The following is a 19517-nucleotide window of genomic DNA, read 5'->3' on the forward strand; positions in this document are numbered from 1 at the left end:
TTACCAAGAAAAATCAATTAAGAATTCAATAAAATGATAAAAGTAACTATTTGTTCAACATAAGTAGTCCATGGAGCAAAAAAACCTCAAACTCCACTACTTCAGGATCTTTGTCTTCATGTGGTTAATATTTAATAGAAGGAAAATACTGAAAAGAAGATGAAAATTTTGAGATTCATGACAAGTCATGATTAATAATTTTAATTTTACAACTGACTATCTTCTGTAGAAGTAATTCTGATTCCTTTGAGAATATATTAGAAACGATTTTCATTGATTTCAAAAGATAATTTACATGTTGTATTTTAAGATAGGGAAAATTATTTTCTTTTTTGTATTAAAATATCAAAGTATAACATGGAAGCTTCCCTATTTAGAAAATCATAAACAAACCCTTTAGAAAGCTGAGGATTGCATTTACATTGCTTGGCCAAAATATTCTTGGAAATTTAGTCAAGAGAAAAGATTTTCAAAAGTTTCTTAAATTAGAGTGTAAAGGTAAGCAGAAGTAAGCATAATTCCAGTCAAATCATGCAACAATGTCACTGCAGTTGTGTCTTTATATCTTTCTGATATTATTAAACAAATATTTTAAGGAGACATGCAGTATTTAAGTCACACAAGTCTACTTATGATTTTGTTACATGTAGTTCTACTGCATTTTGTTTCTTTTAAGCCAAGCCTGCATCTGTAGATTTTCTTTGGTATAATTTTTCCAAGCAAAATCAAATCAACATGAAGCAAAAAAAAATAATTAAGATAATAACATTTGTAACAATTTTAAAGTCATACATAAATAAATATATTCATTTGGCACTCAGTGTTTTTAACATTGCATCATATGTGAAACTAGATAGACCTTGCTTTGGAAATGAAAGCAAGCTGGAGGTTAAAGATTATGTTTAAGGTTTTATTTGGAAGAAATTTGAAAGAATGTAGTAATAGCTCTCTTCATGGGCATTGTGGAAGTGGACATCATAATATACAACAAGTGAGAATAGCTGGTACCATGTGTGGCAATAAGAAATGCAGTAGAAAATTGTGTACTTTAGTGACTATTTAGCATTTTATTGTAATAAGCATGGTGTTTTCATATCAATGGCCATGTGGCAGAGATGAGGGAAGACATGGAGGTTTTTGTGTTAATTCATCTCAAGCTGCAGGTAGGAAGTTACACTTTTAATTACTCTGAAAGTTCTCACCAAGTCAGAATTGTCTGCTTAAGAGGATAAAATGAAATTTTGTTATAGTTTAAGTGCAAGAGATTGGGTTAATACAAGATGATAACTGGTTTGGTTTTGCTGTTTTCTTTGCAAGTCCTTGAAATATTCCTTCCAGACAAAGGATCGTTTGTGTTTTGTGATGGAGTATGTTAATGGAGGAGAGGTAAGTTTAAAAAAGATGTTCTGTGCATGTAATGGTAATGTTGTCACTGGGTAACACTTTAAAGAATATAATTTTTCTTGCCTTTTTTGCTTTCTAGTATCTTTGAAGGGTTTTTTTTTTTTAAATTTTAAAAATTGTTTTATTTTAAAAAAATGTAGAAGTGTTTTATAACTGTGCTGTCAAAAGTAGTTCCTCTTCTTGAAAAATTAGACTGTTATATCTTGAAAGATAATTTCATAGTAGAGAAATAATTACAAATAGCTTGCTAATTATTTTTTCTTCAGGAATATTATAGCATGTTCTGGCATGAACATATTGTGTCCAGTTCTGGGCCCCTCAGTTCAAGAAGGACAGGGAACTGCTAGAGAGAGTCCAGCGCAGAGCCACGAAGATGATTAAGGGGGTGGAACATCTCCCTTATGAGGAGAGACTGAGGGAGCTGGGTCTCTTTAGCTTAGAGAAGAGGAGACTGAGGGGTGACCTCGTTAATGTTTATAAATATGTAAAGGGCAAGTGTCATGAGGATGGAGCCAGGCTCTTCTCAGTGACGTCCCTTGACAGGACAAGGGGCAATGGGTGCAAGCTGGAACACAGGAGGTTCCACATAAACATGAGGAAAAACTTCTTTACGGTGAGGGTGACCGAACACTGGAGCAGGCTGCCCAGAGAGGTTGTGGAAGTCTCCCTTCTCTGGAGACATTCAAAACCCGCCTGGACGCGTTCCTGTGTGATATGGTCTAGGTAATCCTGCTCCGGCAGGGGGATTGGACTAGATGATCTTTTGAGGTCCCTTCCAATCCCTAACATTCTGTGATTCTGTGATTCAGTGAAACGATCATAATCTAGTGCAAACAAGCAAAAATAATGTTGAATAGTCTTGCTTTTGTCCTAATGTGAAATATGTGCTCTCTTCTTTGCTATAGCCATTGCAAATACCTATGAGAAGAGAGTGCAGTGTTCATAATTTTCATTACTTCTGTCCCCTTCACTTGCTGTCTACTCTGGAAATTTCAGCTTAAGTGCTGAACTTCTTACAGTGTCATTAGCCTTTAAGCCGTTGCTGTCCTCCAGCTGTTTACTGAAGAATGGAGTATCAAAAGCTTCACCCGTCAAATGGAAGTAAAGAGAATTGCCATCTAAGCGGGCTTTTATCTACCTTTTAGGTGCTGTTTGCTGTTCAAACTATATCTTGTTACAACATAAACTAGGGAGTTTTCCTTACTTTGTCTACTATATGCTGCATAATAATGTTAAAGGACTGTTTCCACTGGCTTTTTTTATTAAAAAGCTGTTTCTTCATTCAGGAATTGTTGAAGCATGATACCATGTTTTGCATTATCCTTTTGCTATGTTCTCCTACAATAAAACTGTCTTCAACTATAATCCTAATGCTTGAGCACCCCCAGAGTGCCTGTCTTGTGTTTATTGCTCTGGCGATTTCTGCGCCCAGTCTGAGGCATGTTTACGTCCTACCCTGTCCATGGCCGTCCTCTGCCAGCCATGGCTAGACATGGTACTATAGGGTCCTCATATGGGAGGATGGCTTGTTTAACTCCATATGTATAAACCCGGTTCTGGACATCACAGGTGTTGAAGTATTTTGGGTAGTTGAACTAGACACAAAAATCTGCCTCAGCAGTAATGGGGTAACAGCCTTCTCTTGGACACTCAGCTGGCTTATTTGACATTGAAATTATGTCACCAATATTAAGTCAGTGCTATCTACAATGAGTTTTAAAAGTGATGCCTTATAAACTGGCTGATTGTTCTTAGTTTTCTCTGTGTAAGACCTTATTGCATTTCTGTAATCTCAGGAGCACTTTGAAAGTATGTTTTTAACATCAGCCTATCGTTTAGATACTCGTCTTTTTGAAAGATAGTTTTCTGTCCTATTTGAATGCAGAGCAGAGCCCGCAGAGAATGTTTTCAGCTCCTTTCTTCTGATTGAAGGTAGCCTGACACTATGTTTTGATCAGGCTTATATCTTGCATTCCTCTGCATTGGGTAGTGCACCTTTGTGGCAACTGCTGCAAGTGTCTTGTGTCACAGGTTTCTTGGTGGCAGCCTGGTTTTTCTTATTGGGATTTGAATGATTTTTGCCAAGAGTGGTGGTTGTACTTTGCCAAGAGTGGGTTGCTTTTTTCCGGGTATGATGCTCTTGTTTGTCTGTGTTGCTCATGTTCTTTGCTGATGGTTCCCGAATTCAGTGAAGCTAACCGTGAATTTTTGCCAGAGTGGGAAATAATGGCCTTTCAGAGTAGGCAGTTTTCTTTGAAGAAACTCTCTTGATTTGGTTACGTGCTTCTCTTTGACTATAGATCTGGAACAGTAAGTTGTACAAATTGTCCTTTTTAATAGGAAAATCTTTAATCGTACCAATTTTTCCTGTGAATTTCAGACTTCAGTCACTGTCTGCTAAGAAATACAAAGGACTTCATATTTGTAAAAATAGCCTTGTTATTAACTCAGAACTACTGAAAGTAAGTTGCATGAAGCTTAACCAGCATTTTAGCCATTTGTAAGCATATCTCCTATATGGTATGCAGACTTTTTTCTTTTGCTGCTTCACTCTACTGTTTTCTCTGTGTTCCAAGGAGGTTTCATTTCCTTACAATGGTTTCTCACTGCTGAAGGTGTTGAAAACTTGTCTTTTAATTATATCATTCCAGTTGGAAATTGACTGTAGCTGTACCATGTTGCTTTTGATTCTCTACAGAGCTGTGCTACCTTCAGTGTGTTTGTTTGAAATTCCTTTAGATTAAAGATTTCTTTTTAGTTAAACAGTTGTGCCTGAGTCAGTTGCTTGGGAATTTTCTTGGGATTCTGTCTTTCAGGAGCACATTACCCAGACAGTCCTCCGAATGAAGGAGTTCTTGAAATTTGTATCCGTATTCTTGACTCTCACCCAGTTGAAAGAAAGAAAATGCCACAGTTTAGGCTTCTGCCCTAGTACAGTAATAAAGTGTAGTCAGTACTAGGAGTTTTCAGTTCCTCTTACGATGGTTAGGAAGGAAAAGAGTCATGGAAGGGGCCACTGAATTTCATTCTGGAGGAGAAGAAAGTGCGTTAAAATGATTCTAAACAAGAATCTTCTGTATCTGTTAAAAATCTAGATCCATGTTGAATTTAATATCCTGCCAGAATAGTAGCAATTTATCTTTGCCTTACCTTGCCTATGTAACTTCAAATTAGTTAGGCTCAGTTAATAAGGGAACATGTTATAATGAAAATGTAACTGCATCGGTTTTACTTGTCTATGTGTGCGCTTTTTTAGAATGTACAAAGTATGACTGTATTGAATTATCTTTTGACTTACTTTTTTAAAAAAGCATATTCTGTAGCTAAATATATTAAAGCAAATTATTCAGATGGAAATACTGAATATGTTTTTATTACACTGACAACTTTTACAGTTACTTTTCTGCTGCTTAAGGGCCCAATCTTGAAATATTTATTGTGGGCTGAAAGCTTGACTTTTTTTTTTGTGTTGCCATTGGACTCTGTGGATGAAATGTTTAGCAATGCCTATTGATCATAAACTATGTTGCAGTATAGAACTAGAAGGATACTTCTGACTTTGTGATTACTTCTCAATACATTTGTTATACTGAAGGAATTACATTAAAGTAGCATTAATACACTGAAATTTGATTTTAGAAAAAAAAATATTTACCTGGCTTAGTTGAGATGACCAAATCCCACTATCAAGACTTTGAAATGACATATTTTATGAGTGCCTGGTAAAAAAGTACATGCAGCATTGCATGATAAACTGTGTTCTCTACTTTGGTTCAAAATACAGAATATTCATGTAAATATTTTTAAATAAATAAAACTATCAGTACTTACAGACAAACATAGGCCTACTTTAAAGAAAAGAAAACCGCTTCATTTTTGTACGTTTTTTACTGTCCTCGTCCTATGAACATTTTGAAAAAAAAAAAAGGTGTAAGGCTGTATTGATGGTTTTCCTGCTAGTATTGATTTGCATACTCCTCCTTTTGTAACCCATATAATTTTGAGTACTGTGTGATTGCAGTATGTTAGTAGTTATATATATATATATGTTAGTATGTTATATATATATGTTAGTATGTTAGCAGTGTTTGCCCAACTACCAGGCCATACAGAATGGTATAAACTGTGGTATAAAAAGTGATACTCTAAGAGTGGTTCTTTATTGTTGGGGAATACTTTTGGAGTGTATGTTTCCCTTTTTTTTATTTCCAGTATTTTGCTTTAAAGGTTGAAAATCTTAAGGAATGAAATCTATTACATACATTACTCTGCAGAGTACACTGATTCAGCTGACTAATAAATTGATTAACTTACTTGCTTTGTCCTTTCAGGATAATTCAAAATTCTGTACATTGTAACAAACTTAATTGGTAATTATCTGTATAATAAAATTAGACTCTAAAATTTGTTCAGATGGTTTCTCCGCACTAGAATGCTGAATCTCTGTTCCGCTTGGTTTTTTTTTTCCATTCGTTAGGTGAGAGAAAACTAAATGGTGTGTTGTAATTGAGCAAGTGCTATTACTGTCTAGAAAAAAAGACAGAGGATTTAGAACCTACCTAATGAAAAATAACTGAATGTTGTTGTGAGCTTTGTTGTTTTTATCTTGATTGTGTCCTGTTTTGTTTTCCTAAACTCTGAGTAAATGAGAGAATGTTCCTTAGCCTAAAATTATGATAGTCTAAAATAAGGATGCTATATTTCTTTGGGTACAGAATGTGCCTAGAAGCAGTGTAAAGGCTGAAACAATAAACAAAAAATTCAAAATTTCAAGGCTGCTACTGCAAATGCTTTGCAAAAGAGTCAAATCAACTGTCAAAGATTAAATGTGTTTAACTGCAGAGCTCAGCAAACCCAGTGTATGACAGCAAGAGCCAGTCACACAACTTTCAACATGCCAAATAGGTCACTAGCATGTGTAGAAGTTTAACAGACCAATTGATAAAGATTGTGTCTTTTATATATTTGGCATGCTTGGATCTGCAGTTGAATATGCTTCTATGTTTGCTATTTTTATTTGTTAAAATTTTTCCATTAAAATTTTTTATTAGGGAAAAACCCCATGGCAACATTGTTATTCAGTTTTTAAATAAAGGCATACCAGGCAGTATATAGCTCCAATCCTCACTGTAACTATAGCACCCTCATGTATGCCGTCAAAAATGTTATGTGCAAAATGGCTTTTTTTATGCCAAAGCTATTTCTATTGCAAATCCAATGACTTTATAGCACATATTTGAAAACTGTAAATCAATAAATAGCGCAAATGTTGGAAACTTTTTTCATAACCTTCCATCCTTCTTTTCCTTCTCTGACTTAATAAATCTAATCTTCATGTTCTGACAATTGTAAATAGAGCCTGGTGGCATAATTATTCCAAAATAGTGAACCAACTAAATAATTAGCTGAAAATAATGCTGCAATCTCACTGAATTAGATTTTTCTGTTATAATTTTAGTTTGCTTTAGTATCTTTAGCATATATCTGAGTGTATGAATTTACTTTTAACATGCATTTTTATATCTAAATGTACATTCTTCATTCAAAACTAGCATGTATGGTTTGATGACAACTCTGTGTTAGGTGCTATAATATGACAACTGCTTAGGAAGAGTGACTGTAGTGTATATAACGTTAAAATAAACTGACTTGGGAACTCGGTCTCTTTGGCAAACACAGAACTCCGCTCTCCATCATTTTCGCAAGATCGTGGCAAACAGGAGAGGTGCCTGAGGACTGGAGGAAAGCCAATATCACTCCAGTCTTCAAAAAAGGCAAGAAGGAAGGTCCAGCAAACTACAGACCAGTCAGCCTCACCTCCATCCCTGGGAAAATGATGGAGCGGCTCATTCTGGAGGTCATCTCTAAGCACATGGAAGAGAAGAAGGTTATCAGGAGTAGTCAGCATGGATTTACCAAGGGGAAATCATGCTTGACTAACCTGATAGCATTCTATGGTGTTGTGACTGAAGGGGTAGATGCAGGGAGACCAGTGGATATAGTCTACCTTGACCTTAGCAAGGCGTTTGACACAGTTTCCTATGACATCCTCGTGAGCAAACTCAGGAAGTGTGAGGTAGAAGAACAGACAGTGAGATGGATTAAGAACTGGCTACACAATAGAGCCCAAAGAGTGGTAATCAATGGTGCCAAGTCCAGCTGGAGACCTGTAACTAGTGGAGTCCCCCAAGGATCAGTGCTGGGTCCAGTCCTGTACAACATCTTCATCAACAACCTTGATGAAGGGACAGAGTGTCTTCTCAGCAAGCTTGCTGATGATACGAAGCTGGGAGGTTTGGCTGATACACCTGAAGGCTGTGCGGCCATTCAGCATGATTTGGACAGACTGGAGAGCTGGGCAAAGAGGAACCTAATGAGGTTCAACGAGAATAAGTGCAGAGTCCTGCACCTGGGAAGGAGTAATAAAATGCACCAGTACAGGTTAGGAGGTGATCTGCTAGAGAGCAGCTCTGTGGAGAAGGACCTTGGAGTCCTGGTGGACAACAAGTTATCCATGGGGACAGCAATGTGCCCTTGTGGCCAAGAAGGCCAATGGTATCCTGGAGTGCATTAAGAAGAATGTGTCCAGAAGATCGAGGGAGGTCCTTCTCCCCCTCTACTCTACCCTGGTGAGACCTCACCTGGAGTATTGCATTCAGTTCTGGGCTCCCCAGTTCAATAGGGACAGAGATCTACTGGAGAGAGTCCAACGGAGGGCTACAAGGATGATTAAGGGACTGGAGCACCTGCCTGATGAGGAAAGGTTGAGAGACCTGGGGCTTTTTAGTCTGGAGAAGAGAAGACTGAGAGGGGATCTGATTAATGTATATAAATATATGAGGGCTGGGTGTCAAGAGGAAAGGTGCAACCTCTTTTCACTTGTGCCCTGGGATAGGACAAGGGGCAATGGACGCAAGCTATAGCACAGGAAGTTCAACCGCAACATGAGGAAGAACTTCTTTACCATAAGGGTTACAGAGCACTGGAACAGGCTCCCCAGAGAGGTTGTGGAGTCTCCTTCTCTGGAGACTTTCAAGACCCGGCTGGATGAGTTCCTGTGTAACCTGCCCTAGATTGGTCCTGCTCTGGCAGGGGGGTTGGACTCAATGATCTCCAGAGGTCTCTTCCAACCCCTAACGTTCTATGATTCTATGATACTATGATTCTACTGTTGCTAGCTGTTTCTAGCTGGTCATTTTACTTTGAATGAATATCAAGAATATTTTGTTGGAAATAAACACTAAAGAAAATAAATTTTTGTTGTGTTAACTTGTTGGGTTATCAACTCTCAGATTCAAATTAGGACACTTTTTTAATGCAAACTAATGCATCTGTTGCTGACAAGTATCCTGAGGTTTTAGAATTTTCTAAAACTTTGCTGCTCAGCTACTCGATTAGTCTCTTTCATACAGAAAATTGCAATAGTCCTTTTCCATAGATATGAATGTAGGGCTAACTGGAGGTTATATTACAAGTTTTTGGAATGTGTTTGCTGTGTGTACACATTAAAAAGTGATCTGAAAGTTGGCCTTTATTTTGAATTACTTTGAGTCCATCAAAACAAATAAAACTCTTAAAAATGAGTGACATTAGCTAATTATTTATAAAAGAGACCACAAACCAGACATAAATTTATTAATTACATAAATTTTATATTTTGCTTTATTTGGATGAAGATCTACTTAGTGGTGTTTGTTTCCTATTTAAATCTTGCGAAAATGTGTGGAAAAGACCCTACAAATTGAGAAATATATTCTTTTCCCAATTTTATAATACCCGATTTTATAATATGTGAGGCACTTCATGAGGGCAGACTTAGTTGCTTAGTCTGTGTGGGTCTTCTGTTTATGTTGGCAATTAAGCAGTCGTCAGTACGGAATGCACGTCACTACAGGGAGGGCTGATGTCGCCACAGGGACAGGTGCTTGAACAGGGAAACAGCAGCCGGAGCAGTTGAAATACCTACAAAATAATGATCCTTCTTGTCATGCAGGTGTTCCATTTTTAGACATGGTGTATTGAGAATTTGAAAGAAATTGAAAGGGGAATGCAAATACAATGAACAAAAATGAAATACTCTCTGTAAATCACACTGTAGTTTCTGTTTTCTGTGAAGTCTCTGCTTATACAAATATATGCTGCCAAAAGGCTCAGTTTAGTGGGAAGTTTGTTTAGGTTCAGAATATAGTAATAAGCATGTTTTGGAACACAACTATCGGGAAAGAAGTTGACTTCTAGTTGTTTATAGGATTGACTTTTTAATTACATTTTGCAAAGTCCACACGCTGAATATAGCTGCAGTAATTCTTACACTGTTCTATGCCATGTGAGCAGTGTCGATTTCCTATAGGTGTAAAGTAGGATGTGATAATGACAGATTAAGCACGTTACTGGTTTTTTGGTTGGTTGGTTTTGGTTTTTTTTTTTTTGTACCGACCCTGCCATTTTGGAATTCTCATCTACTTGATATTTTTAGTAGTGAAAATAAAAAAACCCACATTAATGTTATGGATTTCCTTGTCTATATTCAATTTATAAATGATGACATTTTCTGTATTTCTGTTTTGTTGGTTGTTAGCTCTTGTGGTAAACCCAAAAACATTGTAACTTGAAGGAGTAAGGCAGGCGGCCCCTTTGGTCTTAAGCAGAATACAGAAACATACTCACTAATCTTTCTTCAGGGACTTTCTCAAGCTTTCTTAACAGAGTAAATAAAACAAGCCATTTTAGAGAGCATTTGAATTAAACAGCCAAATTCTGCTTTTTTTAGGTGTTGTTCCAAGTTCTGAGGGTGATGTTTTATCCAATAAGGTGCTGACAACCTTACAGAACATCACCTTATGCTTTTTCATTGCAGCTGAAGTTACTGGCAATACGTAATGACTAATATTTTTCACTGAAAGACTTCAGCTGAAAAAGTGTCTGCAAAGTGCTGTTGCTTACAAAGTATTAAAGAAGAGACAAAAACCCCAAAGAAACATTTTCATTGTAGCAAAGAAATACACTAAATACATAGATTCATTTTCTAAGCCCGAAGCAGTTGTTCGTTTGCTTTTTCTAGTAACATTGGTAGCAGTATGAATGTGCTGTTTTAGTAAAATGCCGGTTTACCTGTTCAGTTGAAGTCTACTGAACAACTAGACCTTTTTCAGTTCAAAGAAAAGTTATTAAATTACTGAAAAACTTCAGGTGGAACCAGAATCTGGGTATTTTAATGCTATTTCTCTGTGGCTTAAATAAAAATCCGAGGAAGTGGTGGAGGGAGAAGTACAGAATTATGCTGCTGCATATTTTTTTTTTTTCCTCTGGTAACTGAAGGTTAAATGAGTAGCAAGCAGAATGTCTTAAACAAGATTGGTATATTGATTAAAACGCTGATTTAACAGCTCGCTTTCTCCCTTCGGAAACCTGGAAAAGATAAGCCAGCTGCTGTCTAAGAGTGCTCAGTGTCCACTGAGAGTACACTATCTATCATCACAATATGGTGATGAGAGGTGTTTTATGTTTGTGTTAATTTCCCCCACTAAATCAGTAATTATTACAATCCTGTCCCTGCTGTTTACCCTGCAGCTGTTTTTCCATTTGTCGAGAGAGCGGGTGTTCTCAGAGGACCGCACACGCTTCTATGGTGCAGAAATTGTCTCTGCCCTGGACTATCTGCATTCTGGGAAGATTGTGTACCGTGATCTCAAGGTAAAAAAAAGAAAAAAAAAGTAATCAAATTTTTGTTTTTGCAGAGACTATTGGGACAAACACAAAGTAATTATAAAGTTGTACTATTCAGAGTTAATGGGGGGAAAAAAAAATCTGTGTTCAGTTTAAAGTTCTGTGTGTGCTGAAGGAAGCTGTTTGATACAGTAATCTATGGGTGGGTATATTACTTGACTTTAACTTGATTAAAAAAAAGAAACAGCATACCTTAGTAATAGCACTTGAAGGAGTTTTAAACTTCTGATCCTCCCGCCCCCGCCCTGCCCTTAACTTGGCTTTCAACACAAATCTCAAATATAATTCTCAATGTCCCCAAACAAGGGAAATGGGGAATTGGGACAATGTGACTGCATTCTGTTTATCTCACCAAAGAGTTATGTTCTTGTATGATCTGAAAACGTTTAAAACAATTCAGAATGCTTCAACAGGAAAAGATTTTCAGCCTCAATTTAAAAATTGTTTTGTCTTTTTTATCTTGGGAAAGATTCATAATATTGGAATGTAGTTTGTCTTAGATTTGCCTGTGTATGCATTTGTGTATCCTCTGTTGCCTGAAGCTCTAGGTACTCTGTGACACAATATGACCATGTTTTATGGAAAATAACCTCTGCTTTCAACAGGAACATTTTCTAACTTATGTGGGAGGAACCTCTAAACTCCATGATGAGACTGTTTTATTTCTGTGACAAGCCTTTAATTTCTTCTACGGGAAATTGTGCTTTCCCGTTATACATGCACACTAGAGGAGTTCATGGACTCCTTTGTACACGAACCGAGGAGAAGGCGGCAGTGGTAGACAAGTTCTGCTCAGGGAGGCAGATGGAAAACAAAATACTGGATTACCTGTTTGTAGCAGAATCTTTTGTAATAACATGAAATGCTGTGACATCTTGGAAAAATATGGAATTGTCTGGTCAAGGAATGATAGGTCATGATTTCTGATTTAAATTCTAAATAATAAGGAAAGAGGAATTTGACATCATTAATTTTCTATTTCTGGTGTCACCTACTTTGCATCTTCTTTGTATGACACAGACTCAACAGGAAATATATACCTTTGAATTGTATTTCAGGCTTTATGGAGACTTAGGAAGACAGGACTATGATTGTTCTTTGTTGGTATTTTCACACCTTATAATTAGGAAAAACCCCCTTTTTCTGTTGAGAAAAGTTGTTCAGAAGTATGTTTTACTTGGTTTTAGTTCTGTCTGTATTTAAAGTAATGGTAATGAAAAGCTTTGGGGAAAGTGATGTTAGCTGTGCTTTTGAGATAGTCCACAGTAAATATTGCAATAGTTTTTATTCCTGTTCTTTAAATACTTCACAACAGTCTATATTCTGTTTTGACATTTCAAAGCAAGAATCATGTATTTAAAAAGCAATGCAAAGCATGCAGAAATAAACATACACAATTCAGGAACAGTTCAGGGTTTTGTTTTTATCAGTAGCCTCTCTACCCCCACTTTTGTCTGTTATTGAAAAGGTTGTGGAAGATGCAGATATTTTAAGGATTTATGGATATGTACTAACTCTTTCATGACAGTATAGTAAGTAAAATGCATCTTGATAAATGAAGGCCATGTTACAGCAAAGGAAACCTATGAAGTCTTACCAAATGACAGCCATGATTATAATCTTGAATTACTTGATTATATTTTGAGAATATTTAGGAAGTTATTTTGCTTTCATTCTGTGGAAGATGCACCAAACTTGTAAAACTTCAGAATGAAAGGTCACGCTTTGATTGACCTGGGATTTACTATTGTAAACTGTATTAAATAATTATTTAAATTGTATAACATTAAACACTGTTAAATACTGTAACATAATAGATGCTGTATTTTTTTATTACAAACAAATGACATTCTATTGCAAACAATCACTCTGTGTATTTTTTACAAAATTGAGGTAATGCGTCATCGTATCCTGTTAAGAAACACTAAGGCAAAATTTTTTTCCCCAACATGCAGTTAGAAAATCTAATGCTGGATAAAGATGGACACATAAAAATTACAGACTTTGGACTTTGCAAAGAAGGAATCACAGACGCAGCAACTATGAAAACATTCTGTGGTACTCCAGAATACCTGGCACCTGAGGTATGATTTAGAATATATTTTTGTAGTGCAGTATAAAATGTTTATTTTTTTCATTTAATTTTAAACTGTGATGTTTGTATGCTGAAAACTGTTCACTGTAGTAAAGAACTGTCAGTCTGCCTGATTAATACTATGCAGTTTTTATTCAGAATAGTATGTGCTACTGTTCTTTGTGGTGATTGTATGTATATTGATGCTGTGCTTCCTAGTGTTTAAAAAGGCCTCTAACATGCATTTTCCTTCTCATGTTTGCCTTCCTCTATTAAAGTTTTTATCTTCCGATGATTTATTCAAAAATAATCTTCCATCTGTCTGTCACTTGGAACATATGATCCTGCTTAACTGAGCTGTATAACTAGTGTTTATATAGCCTCAGTGGAGGCGAGGGGGAATAGGAAGGTACTGAGTTTGCTGAGTTTTGTCTGAACTCCCCAGTTGCAGGGAGAGGGAGTTGAAATTTTAGATATTTCTGCTAAAAACAGTTGAGTGTATCAAACTCAGGACTGGTTGAGATGGACACCAAAACTTAGCTGTTTTTTAGTATGTAAGCAGAAGTGGCATCCCAGAATATGCCACCCCATCTTTACTGTTAGCTAGCACTTGAGGTGCCAAACATAACAGTTCTTGAGGATTGATAGAAAGATGGACACGAGGATATTGTTTTTGTTTCCTTGGCCTCTCTGATTTGGACACTTGAGTATCTGCTGTGGAAGCTCAAGTCACACAAATGATCTGCTCCAGTATTAGTGCTGAAAGCTCTGCCACTGATGCCTACTGAATAAAAGCAAGGGAAAGACTAGGAAAATTGTGGTTTTGTCCTGTCTGGCTTCAGTCAACGGTACTGATTGTGGTGCTTGGAAATGTCGTTTTGCCTCTCCCCTGGGGTTCCCAAATGCAACTCCAGTATTGACATGAAAGACAGTATTGTTTTTTTACTTAATACGAAGGATTCTGTGGATGCTGCATTAGCCCTTATTTCTATTCTTGTCAGCATTCAAGATTGCTAATTGACATAGTACACACCTGATACTGAGACAACTTTCTAGTCAACCTAAAGGGCTTTACAAGGTCCTTCAGTCCTACCATTTGTTTTAAGAAGGATTCTTCAAGGGATTCCCCACCTCTTGAAGCAACTCAGCACCACCAGAAAGTCTCTATTACGTATCGTCTTTGAAGAATGTGCCTTAGTTTAAAAGGAGGAGGTGAGGAGGCACTGATTCAGCATAGCTCTTTACCCTCTTAGTTTCAGGAGTATTGAACCCTGAGTAGAAGCAACAAGCCCTGGAGCCTATTCCAACAAACAAGTTTAGATTGCCTTTCATTTTTATTCTGAACCTTACAATTAAGGGATGTCAAGGAAACTGGTTCGTATCACCACCTGGATCCAACCATGCAGGCTGGAAATGAAGGTTTTAGGATGGTCAGGTTTGTGAGTTTGAGAATCTTTCTAAATATCTTAAAGCAAATTTGAAGTCTTCTCCAATTTGCACTTAGGGAGGAAATTGGAACTGCTAATAGTTGGTTATAAGTTAATATGGTATGTAGAGTTAATGAAACCATTTTGGATCATAGCAAGATCTTTTGATACATTCTTTTTCTCCAACTATAAAGGAAACGTCAGTATCCTTAGGAGCCGCTAACTTTCTCTTCATCCATGTGGTTCCATCTTCCTTCATTCTTTCAGCAGTGAAGAGAAATCTGAGCAGTCATGCTCTCACACTGCAGATTTGAAGTACCTAAATAATTTTGGTTGGTTAGGTGTGCTAATTTCAGCTGTTTGGTGAGTCACCAGCTGCACTAGCTATGAAAACAAACTCAATGATACCTGGTCTCCGTTGCAGAATCCCATCCTATAGGTTCCAAGGAAGACTTGGGTGCAGATTGTTGCTATCCTTTTTGGCAATTTCTGACATCTCCGTTGTGTTTAGTGCAGGGACACTCAGCACTTACCTTCGCTTAAGGATTCCAGAACTATTCTTAGCCTGCTTTGAATCTTGTATGGCTACTTAGAAGAAGTTGCAGATCCACCTGTTTGGCTTGGTACAGTGGCCACTTTTCTTGTGTTCCACACCCAGAATCTGTTCCAGCAACAAGAGGAACACAAGGGACGATACTGTCATCACTGGCATAGACTACAGGTGTCGTTGCCAGCTCTTGCCCCATTATTGTCATCACTGGTCTTGAAAGCATTCTCAAAGAGTACAAATATCCAGTTCAGTTGCTTTCATCTGCTTCTCTGTCTCTTACTTTTGGAAACATGTTAGCTCTCTTCCATCGAACTTGGCAAGGGATCATTCTGGGTTTTAGACACTTACCACAACTTACTTGATCTGGTTTGCCTTTCAGTTCTCTAGCAGTCCCACTCCTCTCCTCCACCTCCCATTATGAGTATTTTTGGAGACCCACCCTGTACAAATCTGTCTTGAAGGAAGTTGGCTCTTCATTAACCTTGGGAATGACAGAACTCATTCCCTTTTACCTCAGAGATAAAGGGTTTAGAACAAGCAACCTAGACAGGTTACTGATGTGGCATAAGAAGACCCAACACCTTTATCCACACAATTCTTATTTAAAGGGTGAAGTTAGCAGTATATGGACACCATTGCAAAAAATAAACTTTCCCTTCTACTCTCTGCTGCTACAATAGTGTTTACCAGTGCGTTGGCTGGAAAGTTGCTCACCTGAGACAATTGTATCTATTTTTATACCTGCGACAGCTGACTGATAAAGGGACTATCAAGAGACTCGGTCCTCCAGTCTATTCATGCGTCAGAGAACGAATGCGCAAAAATAACTTCTCGTTGCAGTTCAGGCCACAGAAATCATTACCAGATGCCAAAGACTTACTACCTTTTGACAAATTGCAGATCATGAGAACCTAATGTTACAGCTGGACTTTAATCCTGTTACCATGGTGAATTCCTACTTGTTTATCCCAAGACAAATGGCAGCATATACTTATGTGTTGCCTGGCTGTGGTAAGTGTAAAGGCAGATAACTTTTAGCCTTTCTTTAGAAGCAAGATATTCTCCAGTTATGTGGAGAAATCCTTCAGCATCTGTCCTTTTAATAATACCCTTGCATCCTCCTCTTTCATCTAGGTCAGTTGTGATGGGTGCATCCCTTCTGCAGACCTTTTGGTTCAGTTTTCCATGTACTTGTTGGCTGGTGGTAGAGGACACTAGGACAGTGTACTGTGTAACACGCAGGGTAGCCTGAGGTTCCTGTCTACTGGCCGGGAAGCAGTTGACCCAGGAACTTTGCACTGGAAACTTTGCCCAGGAATCTATACCTAGCCTGAGAACTGACTTAATATTTTTCTTTTGTATGAATTCAATGTTGTGGATTCAATTCCAAACAAGAACTTGAGCTTCGTTCTCCAAATGCTTTTTGGACCATTGTTTGAGGCAGAGAGTCCTGCTCACTATTCTATCTTTTTGCAAAAACTAGAATGCAGTTGCTTCCAACAGGAAAACAGGGAAGTAGCTAAGCCAGGGTAAGGTGGATTTCCTCCTTGCATGACCTTCTCTCAGGTGAAGGTGTCCTTGTGGATCCATACAGAATTATTTCCCAAGGTGATTTCAGAATGACTCTTAATTAGAAAATAAGCATACCTGTTGCTGTGTTTTCCCCACAAACCTTATGTTTCTGAGCTCAAAGTAGTCCTTCCCGCCCTCTATTGAAAAGGCTCTTTCATCTCACAGTGATAGGGCCTGACCTTTCATATAGGACCTGAGGCTGACTGTGCTGATGTCTGGCAGATCCAGAAAAATGCCCCTGTCCATGTGTGATCAAATGGATGATGAGCCACAGGGAAAAAAATGTAATGAGATTGCCAGGTTGGAGCCAATTTTCAGCTTTGGAGCTAGAATTACTTGTCTGGACCATCGCTGATATATCATTCTGGCACCCACCTGGAAGTTTATGAGTACCTTCACCAAGCACTGTGCTGTTACAGGGGTGTGCAGGGCTTCCAGCTAGGTGGTCCACAGGTACATTCCCTTTCTGTTGTCCTCTCCTAGCCCTTCCCTGTTATCCAATGCCAGTATTCTATGGTTTAAAGAAAACTAAAATAGCATTGACTGAGCTTTGTCTTACATAGTTATGTGCCAAGCATAAAAGACAGTAGGGTATGACTACATCCTCTAGGAAGAAAATAGTTGCCACCATCAAATAACAGGGCTTATATATATTTACAGTACAGATGTACATTTTGGTCACAATTATTGAAGAATGAGTAAGTAACTTTTTATTTGTGAAATTACACAGTCTTTTGAAAATTATTTGGTTATCTAATAAATAGTGAAATTCCTTTATCATCTGTTGCATCAAGCCTTGTTTTTTTTGTGTGTGTTAGTGTAGTGGTAATACTTAATATTTCCCTCTGCTCTAAGAATCTGTGGTATATCCCATTTCAAAGGTATAAAATATTTCATAATTTCTCATTCCTTAGTAGTTTTTCAGGAAGAAGAGACTGTTTCTTAGGAGTCTGTTTCCATTGTTATCCTTCAAAGTAAGCTATCACAGTAGAGATAATTGTGGTGTCAGAGAATAAACATAGATCCAATGAGAAAAAGATGAATTGTGATCCCATTTAGGAAACACAGATGTACTCTTGATTTTTTCCAGAAAAAAAAACACCAACTGTTTCTTTTGCAGTTTTGCAGTGGCAAAGGCAGGACAGGACCATGCGTCTTTTCCAGACAGTGTCACTTGCTTAATAAAGAAAGAATAAAACTGAGAAAGTACTTTTACTTTTAAATATACCTGTGAGACATTTAAAAGCAATTTGGATTTTGATAGTTTTCAGTTGATCGTCAAGGATCAAAGACCTGCCAATAAAGATACAGACCTCTACAGACTTTCTTTAGTAGAACATGCAGGAAGTGAAGCTACTTGGGCAGAGAAATAAAAGTTCTTGCAGCTCTGATTATTTATAAGGGTAATTTCTTATATGAGATTGCAGTTTCTGGCTCTCTGCATTTCAGTTCAAGTTCTTAGTCTTAAGTGCACAGTCTTAGTTATAGTAGGGCAGTGATTGTGGTACTAAGTTTTGGTGTCACAGGAGATACAAGTTTAAATGCCAGAAGTTCATTTTGAAGCTTTTAATCTTTTTAATAACAGGACAGAAGATGTTTTGGCTATGAACAAGTCTGTAAGGGACTTCATGAATGATCATTCAAATGACTATTCATAGATGTAGATGATCAATGATATTTAGGTGTCTTCTAGTAACAGGGAAAATGGTAGGACCTTGTTAAATTTTCTTAGCGTAAAAGTGCACACTAGATGGATGAATGTATTCCTTTAAGAACAGTAGTCTTTTATTTTAAAAATATAGCAAGACCATTTCAATGTAGTTTATACAGTTACTGTCACTTAAAGGTACGTGACAATAAATGAGACCAGAGTAGATTTATAGCCTTTGTCCGTAGGCATGAGAAGATCTACATGTCTTACAACTTACATTAAAACGAGACCAGTGGAGATGAAGGAAATGTCAAGATAAGTTACGCAACGCTTGTTTGGCTGGGGCTTTTTTTGTGATCTTTCTTTTAGAAATGGGAGTGAGAGAGATCATATGTAATCAATTATTTCCCTGAGTTTTGTCTCAGAAATGAAAGGTAAAACTCTTTTATCAAGAAGCAACTGCTGTCTTTCCTCACTTTTCACTTAATTTCTTTCTTACAGCTTTTCTTTTTGGGAAGGATATGGCTTTGATGTAGGGGTGACCCAAAATCTAGAACTTGGCCATCAAAGTTCAGTGGCTGAATTTCAGCAAGGGGAAGCATGGTACCCTGTACTGCAGCCACGGCTATAGCAAGAAAAAACACTTTTTGCTGTGTCTACAGGAATTGAAGTTGAATTTTCTAAGAATGTTGTGGTATATGCAGGTTATGAAATGTTGCGGTAGAGGCAGAAAAAGCATTTTGTTACTGGTGCAGCTATACATTTATTTCATTCTCTTAACACTTGCTTATATTGGATGGGAATATTTGCCAAAGGCAGTCTGGTAGATTTTTGGACTGAGAATATGATGATCTACCACATAGCTCGTCTGATATGGGTTGAAACTAAGTGATATATAGGCAGAGAGGGAACCACAGAAATGCACTGACACATGCTAGCATGGAAATCGATGTTTTCAGGTTTTGTAGGCATCATAGCAAAGCAGTGTTTTAAAAAGGGATTTTAATGCAGGTAGAAGTGGCAAGGTGAATGTTACAGAAGAGCTCCTTCAGGTGTGGGGAAAAGCATGAAGGTGCTTGTTTGCAAAGAACTTGATGAAAGTAGCCAACATCA

The 19517-nt window shown here is 37.4% G+C and overlaps 1 protein-coding gene across 2 annotated transcripts in view; it reads left to right on the forward strand.

Moving 5' to 3' along the window:
* The window catches only part of AKT3 (AKT serine/threonine kinase 3), a 171952-nt gene that overhangs the window by 107964 nt on the left and 44471 nt on the right, over positions 1–19517 (forward strand). For both annotated transcript variants that reach the window (XM_068408690.1, XM_068408607.1), the window contains exons 8-10: positions 1318–1386; positions 10975–11097; positions 13086–13214. In XM_068408690.1, coding sequence (XP_068264791.1) covers positions 1318–1386; positions 10975–11097; positions 13086–13214 — 321 coding nt within the window. The remainder of the gene's footprint in view (positions 1–1317; positions 1387–10974; positions 11098–13085; positions 13215–19517) is intronic.

The sequence above is a fragment of the Nyctibius grandis genome, chromosome 1 (genome assembly GCF_013368605.1).
Source record: "Nyctibius grandis isolate bNycGra1 chromosome 1, bNycGra1.pri, whole genome shotgun sequence".
Classification (NCBI taxonomy): Eukaryota; Metazoa; Chordata; class Aves; order Nyctibiiformes; family Nyctibiidae; genus Nyctibius; species Nyctibius grandis.